General features: G+C 34.5%; 1 protein-coding gene across 1 annotated transcript; it reads left to right on the forward strand.

Moving 5' to 3' along the window:
- Positions 1-304: 304 nt before the first annotated feature.
- Positions 305-15563, forward strand: LOC128675723 (ejaculatory bulb-specific protein 3). Its single transcript, XM_053755298.1, has 5 exons — positions 305-459; positions 2258-2432; positions 2846-2964; positions 13185-13365; positions 14999-15563. Exons 1-5 carry the CDS (start codon positions 454-456, stop codon positions 15136-15138), a joined length of 621 nt encoding a protein of 206 aa, XP_053611273.1. The 5' UTR covers positions 305-453; the 3' UTR covers positions 15139-15563.
- The last annotated feature ends 340 nt before the right edge of the window (positions 15564-15903 follow it).

Consider the following 15903-nt stretch of genomic DNA (forward strand, 5'->3'; position numbering starts at 1 on the left):
AATTTAAACTGTCTACGGTTCTGGTGATACGGACATCGGTACAGTTTTTCCCTTTGAATGCGGAACCCTAATATAATGAGATCCGTTTATTAACATAATAGTTTCAATTGACCAAAGAAAAAACCTCTGCTTATCTTAATGAATAATAGAGATAAGTGCCCTCAACTAATGCCTTCTAAATTCATTAGGGATATTATGGAGTTTACTACGACGATTTAAAAACTCAAGATTGTGGGAATGGTCGATACATCGTTCGTCCTAACGACCCGTGATGAGCCCTCAATCGGGTCATAATAACCTCACAAAAGGAGGGTTCCCAGTGTCGAATTGTCATGATTGTGAGTTCAGTTGCTCCCTGACCGTCAGGCGGCGTACAGGATACATCTGTAGCTTTATGTACCCAGTAATAAGTTGAATAATTGACAAAATTGCTGTTACGACTTGAGAGTCAAGATGCAGGTATGTTAGTACTATTAGATAGGTATTTGATAAATTTAATAATTGTAAATTTTGTGTTGTGCTGTATTTTTTTATAGTTATTCGAGAATTAGATTCTTTGAATTAATTTAGTAGTGTGACTGATTCAAGTGTCTTCCAAGCAGTGGTAGTTCAACTAGTTCCATTTTTCCATTTAAGTAAAATTATTTACATAAACGGAAGACCCTTTATTACAAAAAATAAATTTTAAATGTATGTCTAAGTTATATAGAGTTAAATTTATGTCTAGTTATGTCTTAATAATAGCGTCAGAGCGTAAAACTTATTTTTTATGTCTCGAATACTTAAAATTCCTTTTCAAAATAGTTTTAAACAATATTATTACATGAAACCAATTTGAAATTGTTAAAATAATCATCTACATCAAGATCGATGTCTAGGAAACTATATAAGTAATAATATCATAGAGATATAAATGTTTTATGTTATTATGCAAGAATTGTATCCATTCGTTTCGGCCATGGGAATTCCCAACGTCGAAGGTTTGCGTGTGGTTTGTTGTAAATCTTAATCAATATTTTATTCAAGTACATTATTTTCTCTTGTAACTTTTCGGTCTGAAATTATGATAAACCTTTAGATGTATGTTATGACCATGGAATTAGTAGGTACTCCGTCGAAGTGCTTACTAAATCCATGGTTATAACATCAGCCGCTTTCCCGTTATTAGTTGAAGAAGTATTTCGAATAAAGAATAGTACTAATAGTAGAATCACAAAACTCGAATTCTATTGTGATCAAAAATATTCAATTAGTGTTTGACCAAAAATATCATTATATTTGGTGAGCTTAGTAAACCCTGGTTATGTCTTAATATTATTTCATTTATTTATTTATGTTTAAGATTTTGATGTAGGTAAAAGAAAAATTTTTGACTGGTTTAAAGTTTTGTTTGAAATAAGGCTTTATTTCTTTAACCCTTATTTCTTTTAACTATGGCAGAGACCGAAGAATTATTAAATTACTTTATGGACACTAACATACAGATGGCGAGACTACCTACTAATCTCTCGATTAGAGCCTGCACTAAATGTACTATTTAATTTACGTAGTGTTTACTACACGTTTATATTAATGTGGTATTTTAACAACCGTTCCAACATCTCAGATGTTGAAATGGTTGTCACTATTGGATAGATCCTTGATCCTAGATTATTGTGATCAAATAACATATCATTAAATAGCGTCAGAGCGTCGACAAATCTCCATCGCAACACACTTTTTAATTAATGGTCATTAGCTATGATTAAGTGTAAACCACAGTTAGGTACACTTAATACACGCTAATCTGAATTAATCAAGGAAGTATGTGTAAATGTGTGTAAATCAGGAAATGCGTGATACGGAGAAACTAATTTAATGCCAGAGAAAGGTGATGATGTTGAAAGAATTGAATTTTTACTATGTCTCACGAGACATTTTTTTAAATTAGATAACTCATCTAATTTTAAAAAAATGTCTCATACATGTACTAAAAACTGCTAAATTAAATAAATACAATAAATCGTACTTGGTAGTCGGACAGCTATCGCTATGTAGTCATATCGAGATCAAGCAATACATACCTTCTTACTAATCGTGTTGAGATGTAGATTTTTTTTCGAAAAGGCAGTAAACACTAATCGGTAAATTGTTATTAACCTTTAGTAGACATTTTAATTAGTAGAAAGAGAATGATTTCATATATTTTTCTCATCAAGTTTTCATCTTTTCAACAAATACTTAGAAGGCTAACATTTGGTTTTTACTTTTTTTTCAGAAAATAATCCTGTTAGCCTGCGCAGTGATCATAACAGTAAATTCAGTGGCTGCAGCACCCCAGATGTCTGACCGCCAGCTGGACAGGACCCTGACAGATCGCAGCACCATGCAGAGACACCTCAAATGTGCCCTGGGGGAGGGCCCGTGCGACCCCGTCGGCAGGAGGCTGAGAAGTAAGTTATTTCATGTGCAGCAAGACTGTGATGCCGAATACCGTGCGAAGTAGAAAAGAAAAAGTAGGAAAGCAGACCTTGAGCTCTTAGATCTGTGAAATGCAGCATACTTTAACCGTCCCCGCAAGAAAACAGGACTCCTCACCGCATCGTCTTTGCAGAATATTTGGTAATTTTATCAGACTTATCCAAAGCTGTATGTGTCATCGTCACAACATAAGGAAGTTGTGATCAAGTTTCTATCAGTACCTTTCTTTTGTTATCTCATCGATTATCATGTTATTATGGCATTTATAGTCAAGATTGAATAAATCAATATATTATGCTATAATCATCGCTGTACATTTGCCATAGATTTATACAATACTACCCTTTATGTCTACTGTTCTCTAGATAAAAGGAACTTTTTTCAGCGTTGGCCCCTCTTGTTCTCCGAGGAGCGTGTCCGCAATGTACTCCGCATGAGACTCTACAGATCCGACGAACGCTCGCCTTCATCCAGCGTAACTACCCGTGGGAGTGGGCTAGAATCGTTCGCCAATATGGCTGAAAAATACTCTTCGAAATTTTTTAATTTTGAATATGTCAACGCTAATAAAGGCATTTTTATTTATTTTAGGTTTAATACACAGGTAGGCTACATAATGTAATTTCGTTTCCTATTTTTTTAATAATCTAGAAATAAATTATTGTCCCCAATAGTCTTATTTATTTAATACCAGTTGTATATGGGACACTGTGTGTGGGAACATTATGATAAATTAGTTGATGAGTAATAGTTATCATGTTTATTAATTGGCTAGTAAACACTGATGAACCCAAAACATTAAATCTGTGTAAATATCGAGGGTAAATAAATAGAATGACCTCATTATTTAACTATTAAGTGGGTAACTAAATATATAATACATAATCTGTGTAAATTACGCATTTTTTTAAATTGTGTATAACGACCATTCAAATTCGAATAAATTTGAAATTGGTACAAATTGAAGACTTATTAAAAAAAATAAACAAATATAATCCGACTGTTGTTGTTTATCTCGCACGCACTTGCTCACGTAACGCTTGTAGTGACGGCTGCACCACAAGAGTTAAAAAGTGGGGATTGGTTAAGTAAGAGGTTACGGCACCACGGCAGACCCTAGCACTCGCTACTCGATCGTAAGCCTAAACACTTCGTCGACTGAAACGGCAGAAATCGGGTCACATCGCTAGCACGGACAGTGGCCAAATTGCACATCAAAAGTAAAAGTGATTGTGTTGAGCAAGTTACGCGTTAAAACATGCAGGTGAGTTAATTTTCTTTATATTTTCCTCCAATATTGTCTAGTGAAGGCATCAAAATATTCGTAGATAGTTATCTTGCGAAGGACAGTTGGTCTCATAATTGGCACATGCCGTTTTGAATTCTAAATGCGTTTGGAACTTAATTGCAGTTCGGATCAATGTCGATTTTTTTATTAGCTCTACTAATCCAATTAGCTGCAGAAATAAAGATTTTTTATGAAGCGAATCGCATTTGCGATACCTACAATAATACCTAATTTTACAAAAAAATATTGATCTTTATAAAACTCAAAAAATATACGTCGTCACAGCGGCAAATAGAGTTAACATTTTCATAAAATTGAACTTTCAATGAAGGTCGCGGTATCTCGGGTGTTTTTTTTTCTTTCTTTGATCTATGTCGCATCGCATTAGAAACGTATAAAACTTTAGAAATATATAAGTTCCCTTATACCTGTTGCAAGTCTATCATAAAAATCAACAGGTACAGTTACCTGACCAAGTGCATGCTTACTAAGACTATTTACATCGATGTCTAATTAAGATGCATCATTCCTTTTCTCTACGATACCTACATGGTACTAAATGATTCTATCATAGTAGCTACTAAAGTTTTGATATCATTGTAATTAGAATTTATAACAGTAAAAGTACCTACTAAATAACTTTTTTTATGTTCATCCTTATCTTATTATTATATAGCAAATATTATTTCATCACTTTCCCAGTGCGTGAAAATTTCAAACGCACCGTTTCGATTTTGCGCTGCATGCTGCTCTGTACAATGGTGTACAAGTATAGTTATCTAACTACTAACAATAAATGTGGCGAATTCACTCAGAATATGATATTGTTGTGTAGCATTGTTATCAGCAGGCACGGATTCAGTTCTCAGAAAAGGTGGTAAAAAATTAAAAGTTGTTTCTTTCTCGTAAAAAAAGTTGAAATCGTTTAATCTAGATTTTTATATTTGTGTTTATTTAGGTAAGAGGTAATTGATTATAATATTTAACTAATAAAACTAAAATTCTATAACGGATAAAAAAGAGATTATAAAAATCTTCATTGTGTATATTGAGATCATGGGGTTATGACAAAGACAACAGTCAGACAACCAAAATCTGCATTTTAAGCTCCTATTGAAGGCTTTTGAAAGATGTTTGTAACTGACTGATAACAAAAGCAGTCTGAATAACATTTCCAATCTATACACGTGTGATTTGGCCATTTGGCCCCAAACTTGGAGCTCGGACAATAAAGAAGAGGTCAGTTTAACAGACTTTGGTTGCTCAACTCGTTGTTATACAACAATTTGACGGATGGCGCGTAACGTCTCACAAATCCGGGTGTTCTAGTTAAAATCGCACGAGATCATTCACCAAACATAATGCAGTAACAATACAAAACAGTAACTAAGTTAAGTCTGGCAACTATTTCAAATGTAGATATATTTTTTGCGACGTTTTCACGCTACATTCATTGTGCTGTATTGTCAGCGGTGAATCAAAGTCGCTGGACCGTTAGTAGAGGAAGGGAGGATATTTGGGCAGATAACTGCATTTTTATCTCTCTCTTCCATTTGAGATCTTATCCGGCCGTTTCCTCCGCAGTAAAGCTTCGGAACCCATTGTTCGCTTTAATACTTTTTCTTCTCCACCTCGCACAATCGTCGACCTCCTTGAATGATAAACCATTGGTACGCATTTCCTTCTTGACGACTATGCCTGCACTTTTTGGGTTTGCCTGTTAGGAGGATCACGTGGAAGTGTAACATTTTTGGTCATCATCCTTATATTCCTTTCCGTGTTTTCCATAAGAAATGTTTCCTGCGTCTTACTTAGTATCTTGAAGCGGTGGTGGTGTAATGGTTGAGACGGCCTGTGGATCGAATGGTTCCAGGTATGATTCCTACTCGTGCCACATGAGTTTGTATACCAATCTGACTCATGTATTTATTTTCATCAACTACCAATTGCTTCCGGTGAACGACGTGAACAACGTGAGGAAACCTGCACGCTGGTTGATTAACCTGTGTGTGAAATTGTTTAGTGTGAATTTACCTGCTTATTCGTAATATAAAGAGGACAAACAACCAATACCGAGAAACTCAAAACAAGTTTACTATTTGCAGTGGAAAGGATAATGGCTGCATCTTAAATGTTATTCTCTACAAGGTACTACTACTACTATTATTTCTGTTTGCCCTATCAGGGGCGAGGACGTGAAAGTATGTACTATAATTGCTTCCAGCGGCTCCTTTTCCGTATGTGGGAATTTCAAGAGGACATACCTAATTATTTACATAATTTCAACGATAAATACACGTCTCACATCACTATCGTTTTATCGAACAAAATATAAATTTTCAAAAAACGAACGACACAATTACATTTCTACACTTCTACATATATAACAACTTTTGCATTATACACTATATTTTGAAGAAGTGTTTGTAAGTATTTTCGTAGGGAGGGGGTAATGATCGAAACTATAGTACTCGACTGATTTTTATAATTCTTTCATCAGTAGTGTAATGTATATTTGTTATTCCGAAGTTTTCACAGGAGCGAACCATAGAGCGCAGTTGAAAATAAAGAAAATAAACAATATTGAAGAATACAGATTTGTGACTCCTCATATGAATCCCAAAAACACAAAGTGAAGCAGACATGAGAAGTGCCAAAAGTAGGCTAAGGGCGTAATTTTCTTAAACACCATGTCTCGGAAATTAATTGGCGTAGCTATTTAAGTGTCCTAGTGCGATTCAAGAACTAGGCGCCCCACTAAGTAAGAGCTATTAGCTGTTACCCGCCGCTTCGTCCACGGTAGCCTGTTTGTAACTCGGGTCATTTACTATAAAATAATAACATTTCTGATTTTTATCACAATCTTTTGCATTTATAATATTAGCATGGGTAGTGGTATGTTCAATGTGCAATGTAATGTGGCATAATCTGTTAAAATATTGTTTAATTTTCGCTATGAAATGAATGAAATTCATAAAAATGTGAGTTGGCGATAGTGTGCGGGGAGTAATCACCTTAAGGGTTTTTACCTTTTGTGGTTCGTAACTTAAAAGCCAACCCGCTCGTCCGAGGACTCTGATCTTTGGCGCCCGGTGTACTGTATAGTATACACATAATAACATACGTTAACTACGCCACTGCGGCAATTTTATATGTTTGTTGATGGGATGTCGATTGTATGAGTTATTATGTAGCGGTATGCAATGGAAGGTTGTTGCTTTATGTAAACTGCAGGGTTGCCAAAGAAACCTATTTTAGGTATGTAACTAGATCTAACTATATTACTATCCTACTCATTATAAATGCGAAAGTTTGTGAGTATGTATGTATGTATGTTTGTTACTCTTTCACGCAAAATCTATTTATTGTACCGATTGTTATGAAATTTGGTACACGGTTAGATTATAACCTGAAATAACATATAGGGTACTTTTTATCCCGAAATGTCCACGAGAGCGAAGCCCTGGGGCGCAGCTAATTATTTAATAAATATTATTAACTGCGAGGAAACAACCTTACTTGTAGAGCGCATTTATTTTATTGCTTTTAACACAAAGTCGAGAAAACTACGCAACAGAACCAATATCACGCAGAGAAAAGTGTTTATGTGATGTTACTTAAGGTTTAGGTAATGTAAAAAATATTCATTTATTAACAAATAGTATGTAATGTTTATGGACAGGAAGAAGGAATCATTATTATTATGTTATGTTTTTCTGTTAATTATATTCTGCTAGACATTTAAGGATAGAGGGTTTAAAAAACTACGTGCGCTTATTTAAATCTAAAAATCTGACAACCCTCTTAGTTTATTAATATAGTTATAGTGAGTCAGCTACCTTGAGTCATTCTCTTGTCACGTAGAGCTTTCATAAAATACACGTAATCGATGACTCTTTTTTTTTAATTAAAAAATATTTTGTTTGCATTGTACTATAATGATTTAGGTTAGTTAGTTACTTAATTTTAATGCTCGAGGCGTAGATATATAGCACATCGCCTGCTCCTACTTAGATACCTTCGTCGTTGGAGAAAGCGAGACAAGGAAGTTATAGGGCTCAATATATTATATCTTATAATATATCTTCTCTTATTCTTTCTCTTTCAAAGTTCATAGAACTCTGTAGTGGATTAACCGAATACAATCGCTGTCATTTCGGCAAGCTACTTCAACGGAACGTCATGTTATTGTTTCCTGCACTGCAATACGTATAAAAAAGAGACAAAATAGAAACAGATTCTGTACAAAATTAATAGTAAAACATTTAAATACATTTTACCTACCTAAATATAATAATAGCGACTCGCCGATGTTAAAACCCTGCGAGGTTTTTGTGGTGTGGTTTTATAATATTGTTGGATATTGTAAATTATACTGAATAAAGGATTTAAAATAAAACGTTAAATTTCTCAATTGTACAGGTTATGTGGTGAAACCTAAGCGCATTTTAAATTTGCCGCCCCCTAAAATCTGTCGTCCTTCGCTCCAGCCTACTCAGCAGCCTACTGGTAAATCCGCCATTGATTATGAATTCTCGTAAACTATGACTAAGAAAATGCACACCACCACATCTCCATATGCAACTGTAACTCCGTATATAAGGAAAGAAAAGAAAAACATTAAGTTCTAGGTATATACCACTACATATACTTCAGTGCAACCTTCAAATTTATTAAGTTTCCGGTATTAAACTAGACTGTCTCGCAGAAGTTTAGTTTCCAGAGAAACGAACTTCTTGCGTAGTTTTCATATTTTTTGAAGAAAAATGTTTATCTTCATGATCAAAGGCCGCCTACGTAAAGGTACATTTGTTTTCTGTGTTTTCTACTTAAAACTTTATCGATTCGAAATAAATAATAGTTTGTAGTAGAAAAACTTCATCGATTCAGTATTAATCATAGTTTATGATGAAAACGTATTGATAGAGATATCAGTTTTATTTATTTAGTATGGATAAACGCGGCCCGATTACAAAGTGATTAAATTTCTAAGCACGCACTCGTTAGCAGTGACAGAGTACAGGCACAACGAAAAGCTTAATAGTTTTTTAAGAGAAGAAAATCAAAACATATTTTCCAAAAAGAAGACTCCTTAGTACAGATAACAGTACATCAAGTTACCCTTCATGAACCTCTATGACGCGGTAGCGGCGAGTTTGCAATGAATTTGGGTAGGTTGATGTGCAGTTGACTGTACTAAAATATCGTGAAATTGAGCAGGAATTTGGGTTTTTGGTAATTTGGCTTCGGCAACAAATCATTAATATTTAGGTACCTATACCTGTTTGTTTTCATATATGTAGATAGATATATACGCGTTATAATCTTAATAGTACGAGTAAGTTCAGTAAACAAAAGTGGTACAGGTTTAATTCTAATTAAACAAATAATTAGGTAACCCATTTATGCCCGCGCGTTCATTCATAACCCATTCACCGTAGCGTAACCCATACACTATAAGAAAGCCTGCCCCAACAGTGGAGAATGATGAATGATGATTATCTGTTCACTATAATGTTGTGTACTCGAGTGTACCGGCAAGTGCACGCGACATTACTCGCACGTGACGACAGACGTACACTCTGGTACCTCATGTCCTTTACAAATCGCTGGTATAGTTTATGAAACTAGATCTTGCCCGCATCTCCGCTCTTTATTTATTCCAAGTTTGGTAGTAATCATGAAAGTCAAATTATCAATCATCAAAAAAAATCTTATACATTTAGTTATGTATGTTCCTACTAGTATAAAATGTTTTTTACTTAGTGTGAACCAGTAGGACCGTATGTGGGTTTGTTGGTGGGTTTCTAAAACCAATTTATAGTTACCATTACTTACTACTACCAATGAGGAAAACGCTTTAAACTGTTCCAAGAATTGGTCGTGGATGTTTGCAATCAGTTTTAGTAGGTCTCTGCTATTAAAATTCAGCTTTGTATTTTACGACGTGGAATCATACTTACCAATAATATAAATGCGAAGTTAGTTTGTTACCTCACGCTTTATCTTCTCGAAATTACGGAAAAATAAATGTTCCCGTAGGAAATTCACATGGGCGAAGCCGCGGGCACAAGCAATAGAAGGGGTACTTCTTCCGTGATGAAATGCACCTACCTAACTATATGTATGCTAATTTTCAATGAGGTTTCAAGAAGATTGGTTGAATAGAAAAACGTGAAAAAGTTACAAACAAACTTACTTTCTCATTTGTAATATATATATATATTTTAACCATATTATTTCATAATTAAAAATAAAAATGTGATGTCACATACAGTCCGTCCAACAGACTTTTGAAGACTAAAAAATATAGGTAGGAAAACTTTTCAGAAATGTTGACTAAAAAAAAACTAATTGATTTACTAATGCTCACACACCTTTCCCCAACAGAAAATCTCGCGGAAATAGTGCCTACAATACATAGGTTTTGACACTTTGTTAGACACAATTCTATTTTATACTCATATCCTAAACTCCCACAACCCGTGATGCTACACAAGACAAGACACCGCGGGGCACTGCTAGTACAAACTGTGTATGTTTTTGACATTTCAAATCCCCATTTTCGTATTTTACAGACAGATAAATTAGCCTAAGTTTTCGCGTTTCTATTATATCGTATCCTAAGAATTTAACAAACAAGTTCTTCAGGTGTAGAAAATAAAACAATCTAAAGATTGTGTAGGGAACGTACAGTCGACCGTATATCAAGTTGTCCTGCAAATATCTTTATGCCGCGGCGATTGGGGCGAGTTTGCAATGTATTTGGATAGCTTGGGTGCTGAAAACGAAAACTGGAAAATGGAAATTCGTATGCAACTGCTGTTAAGTCACTCGTACTAGATCTCGATAATGAATTGTGGAATGCTTTTATATGCGGTTGCGTATAGGGTAAAACTAGTCGCAATATCTTGCTGCACGAAAGACGATTAGGGTGGGTTTTAAAAGAAAGCGGGACGTTTTTTTTTCTCCTCATTTTTTGCTCTTATTGTTTGTCGGGGTAAAATAAACAAATTACCCAAATGTAAAAAATCCTTTTGCTGTTGAAACGATGGGTCCTTGGGGTCCTGAAGCAAGGTTATTTTTAAGAGAAATAACGACGCGCCTCGTGGAGGCAACAGGAGACTCGAGTGCTGGCAGCTTTTTTGCTCAGCGTGTAAGTCTCGCGATACAACGGGGCAACGCTGCCAGTATACTGGGCACGTTGCCTCCCTGTGGCGCGTTGGAAGATTATTTTTATTTATAAAACGGCATTTTTGTATTTGTATGTTTTTTAAAATTTGAATGAAATAAATTTTGTTACCCTCAATAAATCCTCAAAAAACTCAATAAATCTTTGACATTTGTCAAAGATTTATTGAGTTTTTGTTCAGTGCCGGTAATTTAAGTAATGTATACACCAAAAATGCGGTCAGCACGAGATTATGCGACAAGTCTGCTGTCATTAGGGTAGTGAGGAGTCACGCTATGTAATAGTATTATTATTTGTGGTGTTACGTAACGTGGGCCTGACGAGCGTAACATGCCGGTAACTGACCTAGCGCAACCTGCAGACATGCAACGATACTTTATCAGTAGTTATCATAATTTCGAATAGTGATTACCTATATTAATGGATAATAATTTCAAAAGAGTGAAAATTAGGTCGCCTTTATTACGTAGCTCGTTCAAAGTGCAGTTATAATTATTTATTTAAATCGATTTAAAATTTGTGGCATGTGGCAGTTCCGCCCTAGGATAGGGCCATTCCAATCCTCCCGTGGACGTCGTACTAGGCGACTAAGCGACACTTTTAGCCTAGCCAAAAATAAAAATATATGAGAATCAAATACTACAAAATTTTTCAAATATTGAAAAATTCTAATTCTCTAATTAAAATTTAGAGCAACGTATCGATCTAACGATGTTAATATGTGCCAGTGATATGCCAATCTTTGTTGTAACCTAAATTTATTTGCATGCGAATTTATAGTTTATTTTATAAGATTACTGTACATAATATATTTATTTATTTTAGATCCAACAGCTGTGTTTACAAAATGGTCACTTAATATAAATAGGAAAGCCAATATAGGTGGCCACTAATATAAAACAGATTACTTGTTTCTTTTTTTGAGCTATTTAAATATTATTACAATTCTATTCTATAGTTATATATGTTCAGTACGAATTATTATATAATTAAGATCTCAGCCTGTACAACCTTAGCACAGTAATCAGGAAATTAATCTACAAGTCGTAATGAATTCAAGTTTTTGTATTGACCATAATATTACCTTTTTTTGTATGCAAATTTTAATTTTAAAAACTAGTTTTATTCAATTCCGTTCACTAGCAGCCGGACCAGGCTTCATTCGCGATAAATCATAATAAAAAATCAGCCATTGTTTTTAAATTATTCGTTAGTAAAATTTGTTAAAACGAGCAATGTAAGTTTTTTACAAATACCTACAGAAGTATATATAATTGTAATAAAAATTATAATATAATAAGTAATGAAAAATGCATAAATTTCAAGAGGCATAAACGATAGACACACCAATTCAATTAGCTTTAGACATAAAATATCAAATGATTCGACTCGTCGACTCAATATCACAATAAATCGAATGGTAATTTAACTCGTTGACTGAAAGTCACGTCAATCTGTTAATCAAGGTGATTATTAACGAGACGAAACGAGACATTGAATAATTGCTTTCTGTAATATTCACAGGAAAACACTGATATTTTATAATATTATACAGTTGCGAAACATTCATCGATCGTCAATCTAATCAAATCGATAGTTTGACTCAGCTTTAGATACGTTACGAAAATATTTTTGGTGTTAGATAAAGATTCTTCTAAAAATAATTAGTATCAAAATTGATGTAATCAAAAGTACTAAATTTATAATAATGAAATAATATTTATTCTTTCAATAAATAGTGTTATTTGACACTATTTGACGCGATTTGACATGTGCTTATAATACTTAATCGAAACCGCATTCGCAAATTCTGATTCTGAGCGCGTCACCAGATATATTTGTATGTCGCGTTGATGTCTTTTCTAAGGGTGAGTTAGCAAATTAATACTACCGTTAGTAAAGCACGCGTTCGTATGTTTCGTGTTTGGGCTTAAAAGCGCCTCTTGCATAAAAGCCTTGAAAGACCTGCCGCGCCGACTTGCGTTAAGCTAGTCCCAGATTATATTCCTACTTGTGTCACATGAGTTTATATACTAATCCAAACACTTGCATTCAGTGAAAGAAAACGTCGTGAGGTAACCTGCACACTGGCGGACAGATTAGTTCACTAGTGTGTATGCGATTACTTGCCACATGGTGTCGGGTTGTCGTAAATAGAATCTGACACCAGTGTTAGCAATAACACACTCGATAAGAAAGAATTATAACTGTAGTTGGATTAAAAACTAACTTTGTTATTTCCAGCTATCTTACATCATCGTCGTATGCGCGGTAGCGGCGGTAGCAAGCGCAGCGGAGACCACACGGCCCCCGGTGTCTGACACTGCGCTAGAGGAGGCGCTGAGCGACAAGCGGTTTATACAGAGACAACTCAAATGTGCCCTCGGAGAGGCGCCCTGCGACCCGATTGGGAAGAGGCTCAAGAGTAGGTTACACTTGGTCCCTCAGGCTCAGTTGCTCCGTTGTCTTCCGTTGCAGCTCCGTGACATTAATGTGCAATTTCTGCGTTGTCCGTCGATGCGGCGGCGGACGTCATAACAACGGAGTGCGACGGAGCAAAGGGGCTGGAGCCTTAGAGTATTATTTTATAGTTAAAAAAAAACACAGAAGCAATATTTGAAATATGGAAATTAAGAATATTTACAATACTAAAAAAATCCACTCGGAATTCTGTTTTTTTTTTCAGAGAAAATGTGAAACTTACACTATTTGTATTAAAGTCGTAAATTTTATTTACTTTGACATTGAATTGCATTTACCAATTCGATTTCTTTTGTGTGTATCTAACTTCGTAATAGTTATCAAGGCTACCGTGTCGAAATTTAAATCAAAGGAGATTTGTAAAATCATGCGATTTGACAATCTCGGTGGCGCTGTGGTAAGGTTCTTGCCACTGAACCGAGAGGTCCCGGGCTCGATGCCGGTCGGGCCATGATGGAAAATGATCTTTTTCTGATTGGCCCGGATCTTGGATGTTTATCTATATAAGTATTTGTCATAAAATATAGTATCGTTGAGTTAGTATCCCATAATACAAGTCTCGAACTTACTTTGGGGCTAGCTCAATATGTGTGATTTGTCCTAATATATTTATTATTATTTATTAATTACTTTTGATCGAGATATACATTATTTTATATAAATATAGTTAGTATTTTGATAGTTATAGATTACCTTATGAAAATACATCTTGTTACGTATTTATTTATTAAGTGACTCGTACTTATGAAAATTGGACCACTTTGTTTTTAAAAACGTGATTAGTATTTTTTATAATTTGCATTATAGTGAACAATTCAATAGAGTCGAGACATATTTTTTGTCTCAGTCGAATATTAGGTATAGTAACTTAATAGGTCAAAACAATTTTAATGACCACTGTACATAGCAATACCTAATGTTATAGTGTGTACCTACCTGGGATTCTAAGACTTGCTTTGAATCCTTCTGAAAGTAAATAGTATTAAAAATAGGTACAGTTGTATGGTGAATAGTATAACAGAAGGAGAGACAAAAATTACTAACGACACAGTTTTCAGTGATTTGTTAAATAGGTATATGTCATTCATACAATACTAATGTAGGTCACGGAACTTTGGCTTCATTATCGCCCATCGAACTACTTATATAGAAAAATAGTTAGCTCTATTTTCGCGCTGTCTGACATGCCGGCTCTACACTATCCGCTAACAGTTCGCCAAACTTTGCCAGGTTGCTGATTTTTCATTGCGGTAAATAAAAGCACTCATTTTAATTACGCAAAGTTCATGCATTCGTGTCGGCATCTGTACGAATTCGGCTATAGTGTGAATCCTATAATATCAGGTCTCTCTGTTATCAAGTTTAAGTAAAAAAAAAAAATTGATATAAAATTCCACTCTAAAGTTCGATCGAATAGGTTTCTCGAGATAAATGATATTTGGGGATCTTTTTTACTCACTTGGTTGCCATTAAATAATAAATTAAATAATCTTAAATACATATAGAGGAGGTTATCAGAAGTGTTTATATATTAAGAGATATATTTTGTTTAACATTTTTTTAATTCACATTTTCAGCTCTGGCGCCGCTGGTGCTACGAGGCGCGTGTCCCCAATGCACTCCTCAAGAAACGAAGCAGATCCAGCGCACTCTGTCATACGTCCAGAGAAACTACCCGCAACAGTGGGCAAAGATCGTACGCCAATACGCGGGTTAACATTTTGTAGGTTATGATTAGGATAGAAAAACAAAAAATGTACAATATCTAACTTCTAGGAAAATATATTCCTAGATATGTAAAAATGCTACGTTAACCATAAGTACATACTACTTATATGTTTTTTTTTTAAATTATGTTTCTTAATTAAGCTTAAAGACAATCATGATTCATTCAAAGCATAGTTACAAGAAAAATCTAAGATAAGGTTTTCAAAGTAGAAAAGAAAGTAATATTTTCAAGTGTTATAGAACTATAATAAATAATTATAGAACATAAGCATGTAACCATATGTAGCGATATTTTATGTAAGTACATCATGCAATGCTAACTTTTTTGTACTTAGTTAATTACAATTATTATTTATTAGACTTGCAAAATTTAAAAATATTATTTATTTTTTGAATTAAACTACAATTTTTTTTTCTATCGCTTTCATTCCTACACTTTAAGACCTCATAAATAGTGCGACATGACATGATCTTAACTCGTAATGAATGCGAGAAGCGACTTGATTTTATACTATGTAGGTAAGTAGGTGTGATTGCTGTCGGGTGAAATCGCACACTATACAGAACCTTAACCTATAAAAAAAAATGCGCAAAGGTTCACACGCACTTTGCCTGCAAATAGGTAATTTATTTTATTAACATATAAAATAAGTACCTATTTCAGTGTCAGTCATTTCATGGGTGACGAAAAATGTATTATGTATCTCGAACTGCTCCATGATTTCGAGTGAGTCCAATTGCAATCGCTAAAACT

The sequence above is a fragment of the Plodia interpunctella genome, chromosome 15, assembly GCF_027563975.2.
Source record: "Plodia interpunctella isolate USDA-ARS_2022_Savannah chromosome 15, ilPloInte3.2, whole genome shotgun sequence".
Taxonomy (NCBI): Eukaryota; Metazoa; Arthropoda; class Insecta; order Lepidoptera; family Pyralidae; genus Plodia; species Plodia interpunctella.

Excerpts from the sequence above, each read along its gene's own strand:
- LOC128675723 (XM_053755298.1), top strand. Across the intron at positions 2,965-13,184 it reads CGTGGGAGTGGGCTAGAATC|CTATCTTACATCATCGTCGT; the intron begins GTTCGCCAATAT and ends TGTTATTTCCAG. Across the intron at positions 13,366-14,998 it reads GATTGGGAAGAGGCTCAAGA|CTCTGGCGCCGCTGGTGCTA; the intron begins GTAGGTTACACT and ends TCACATTTTCAG.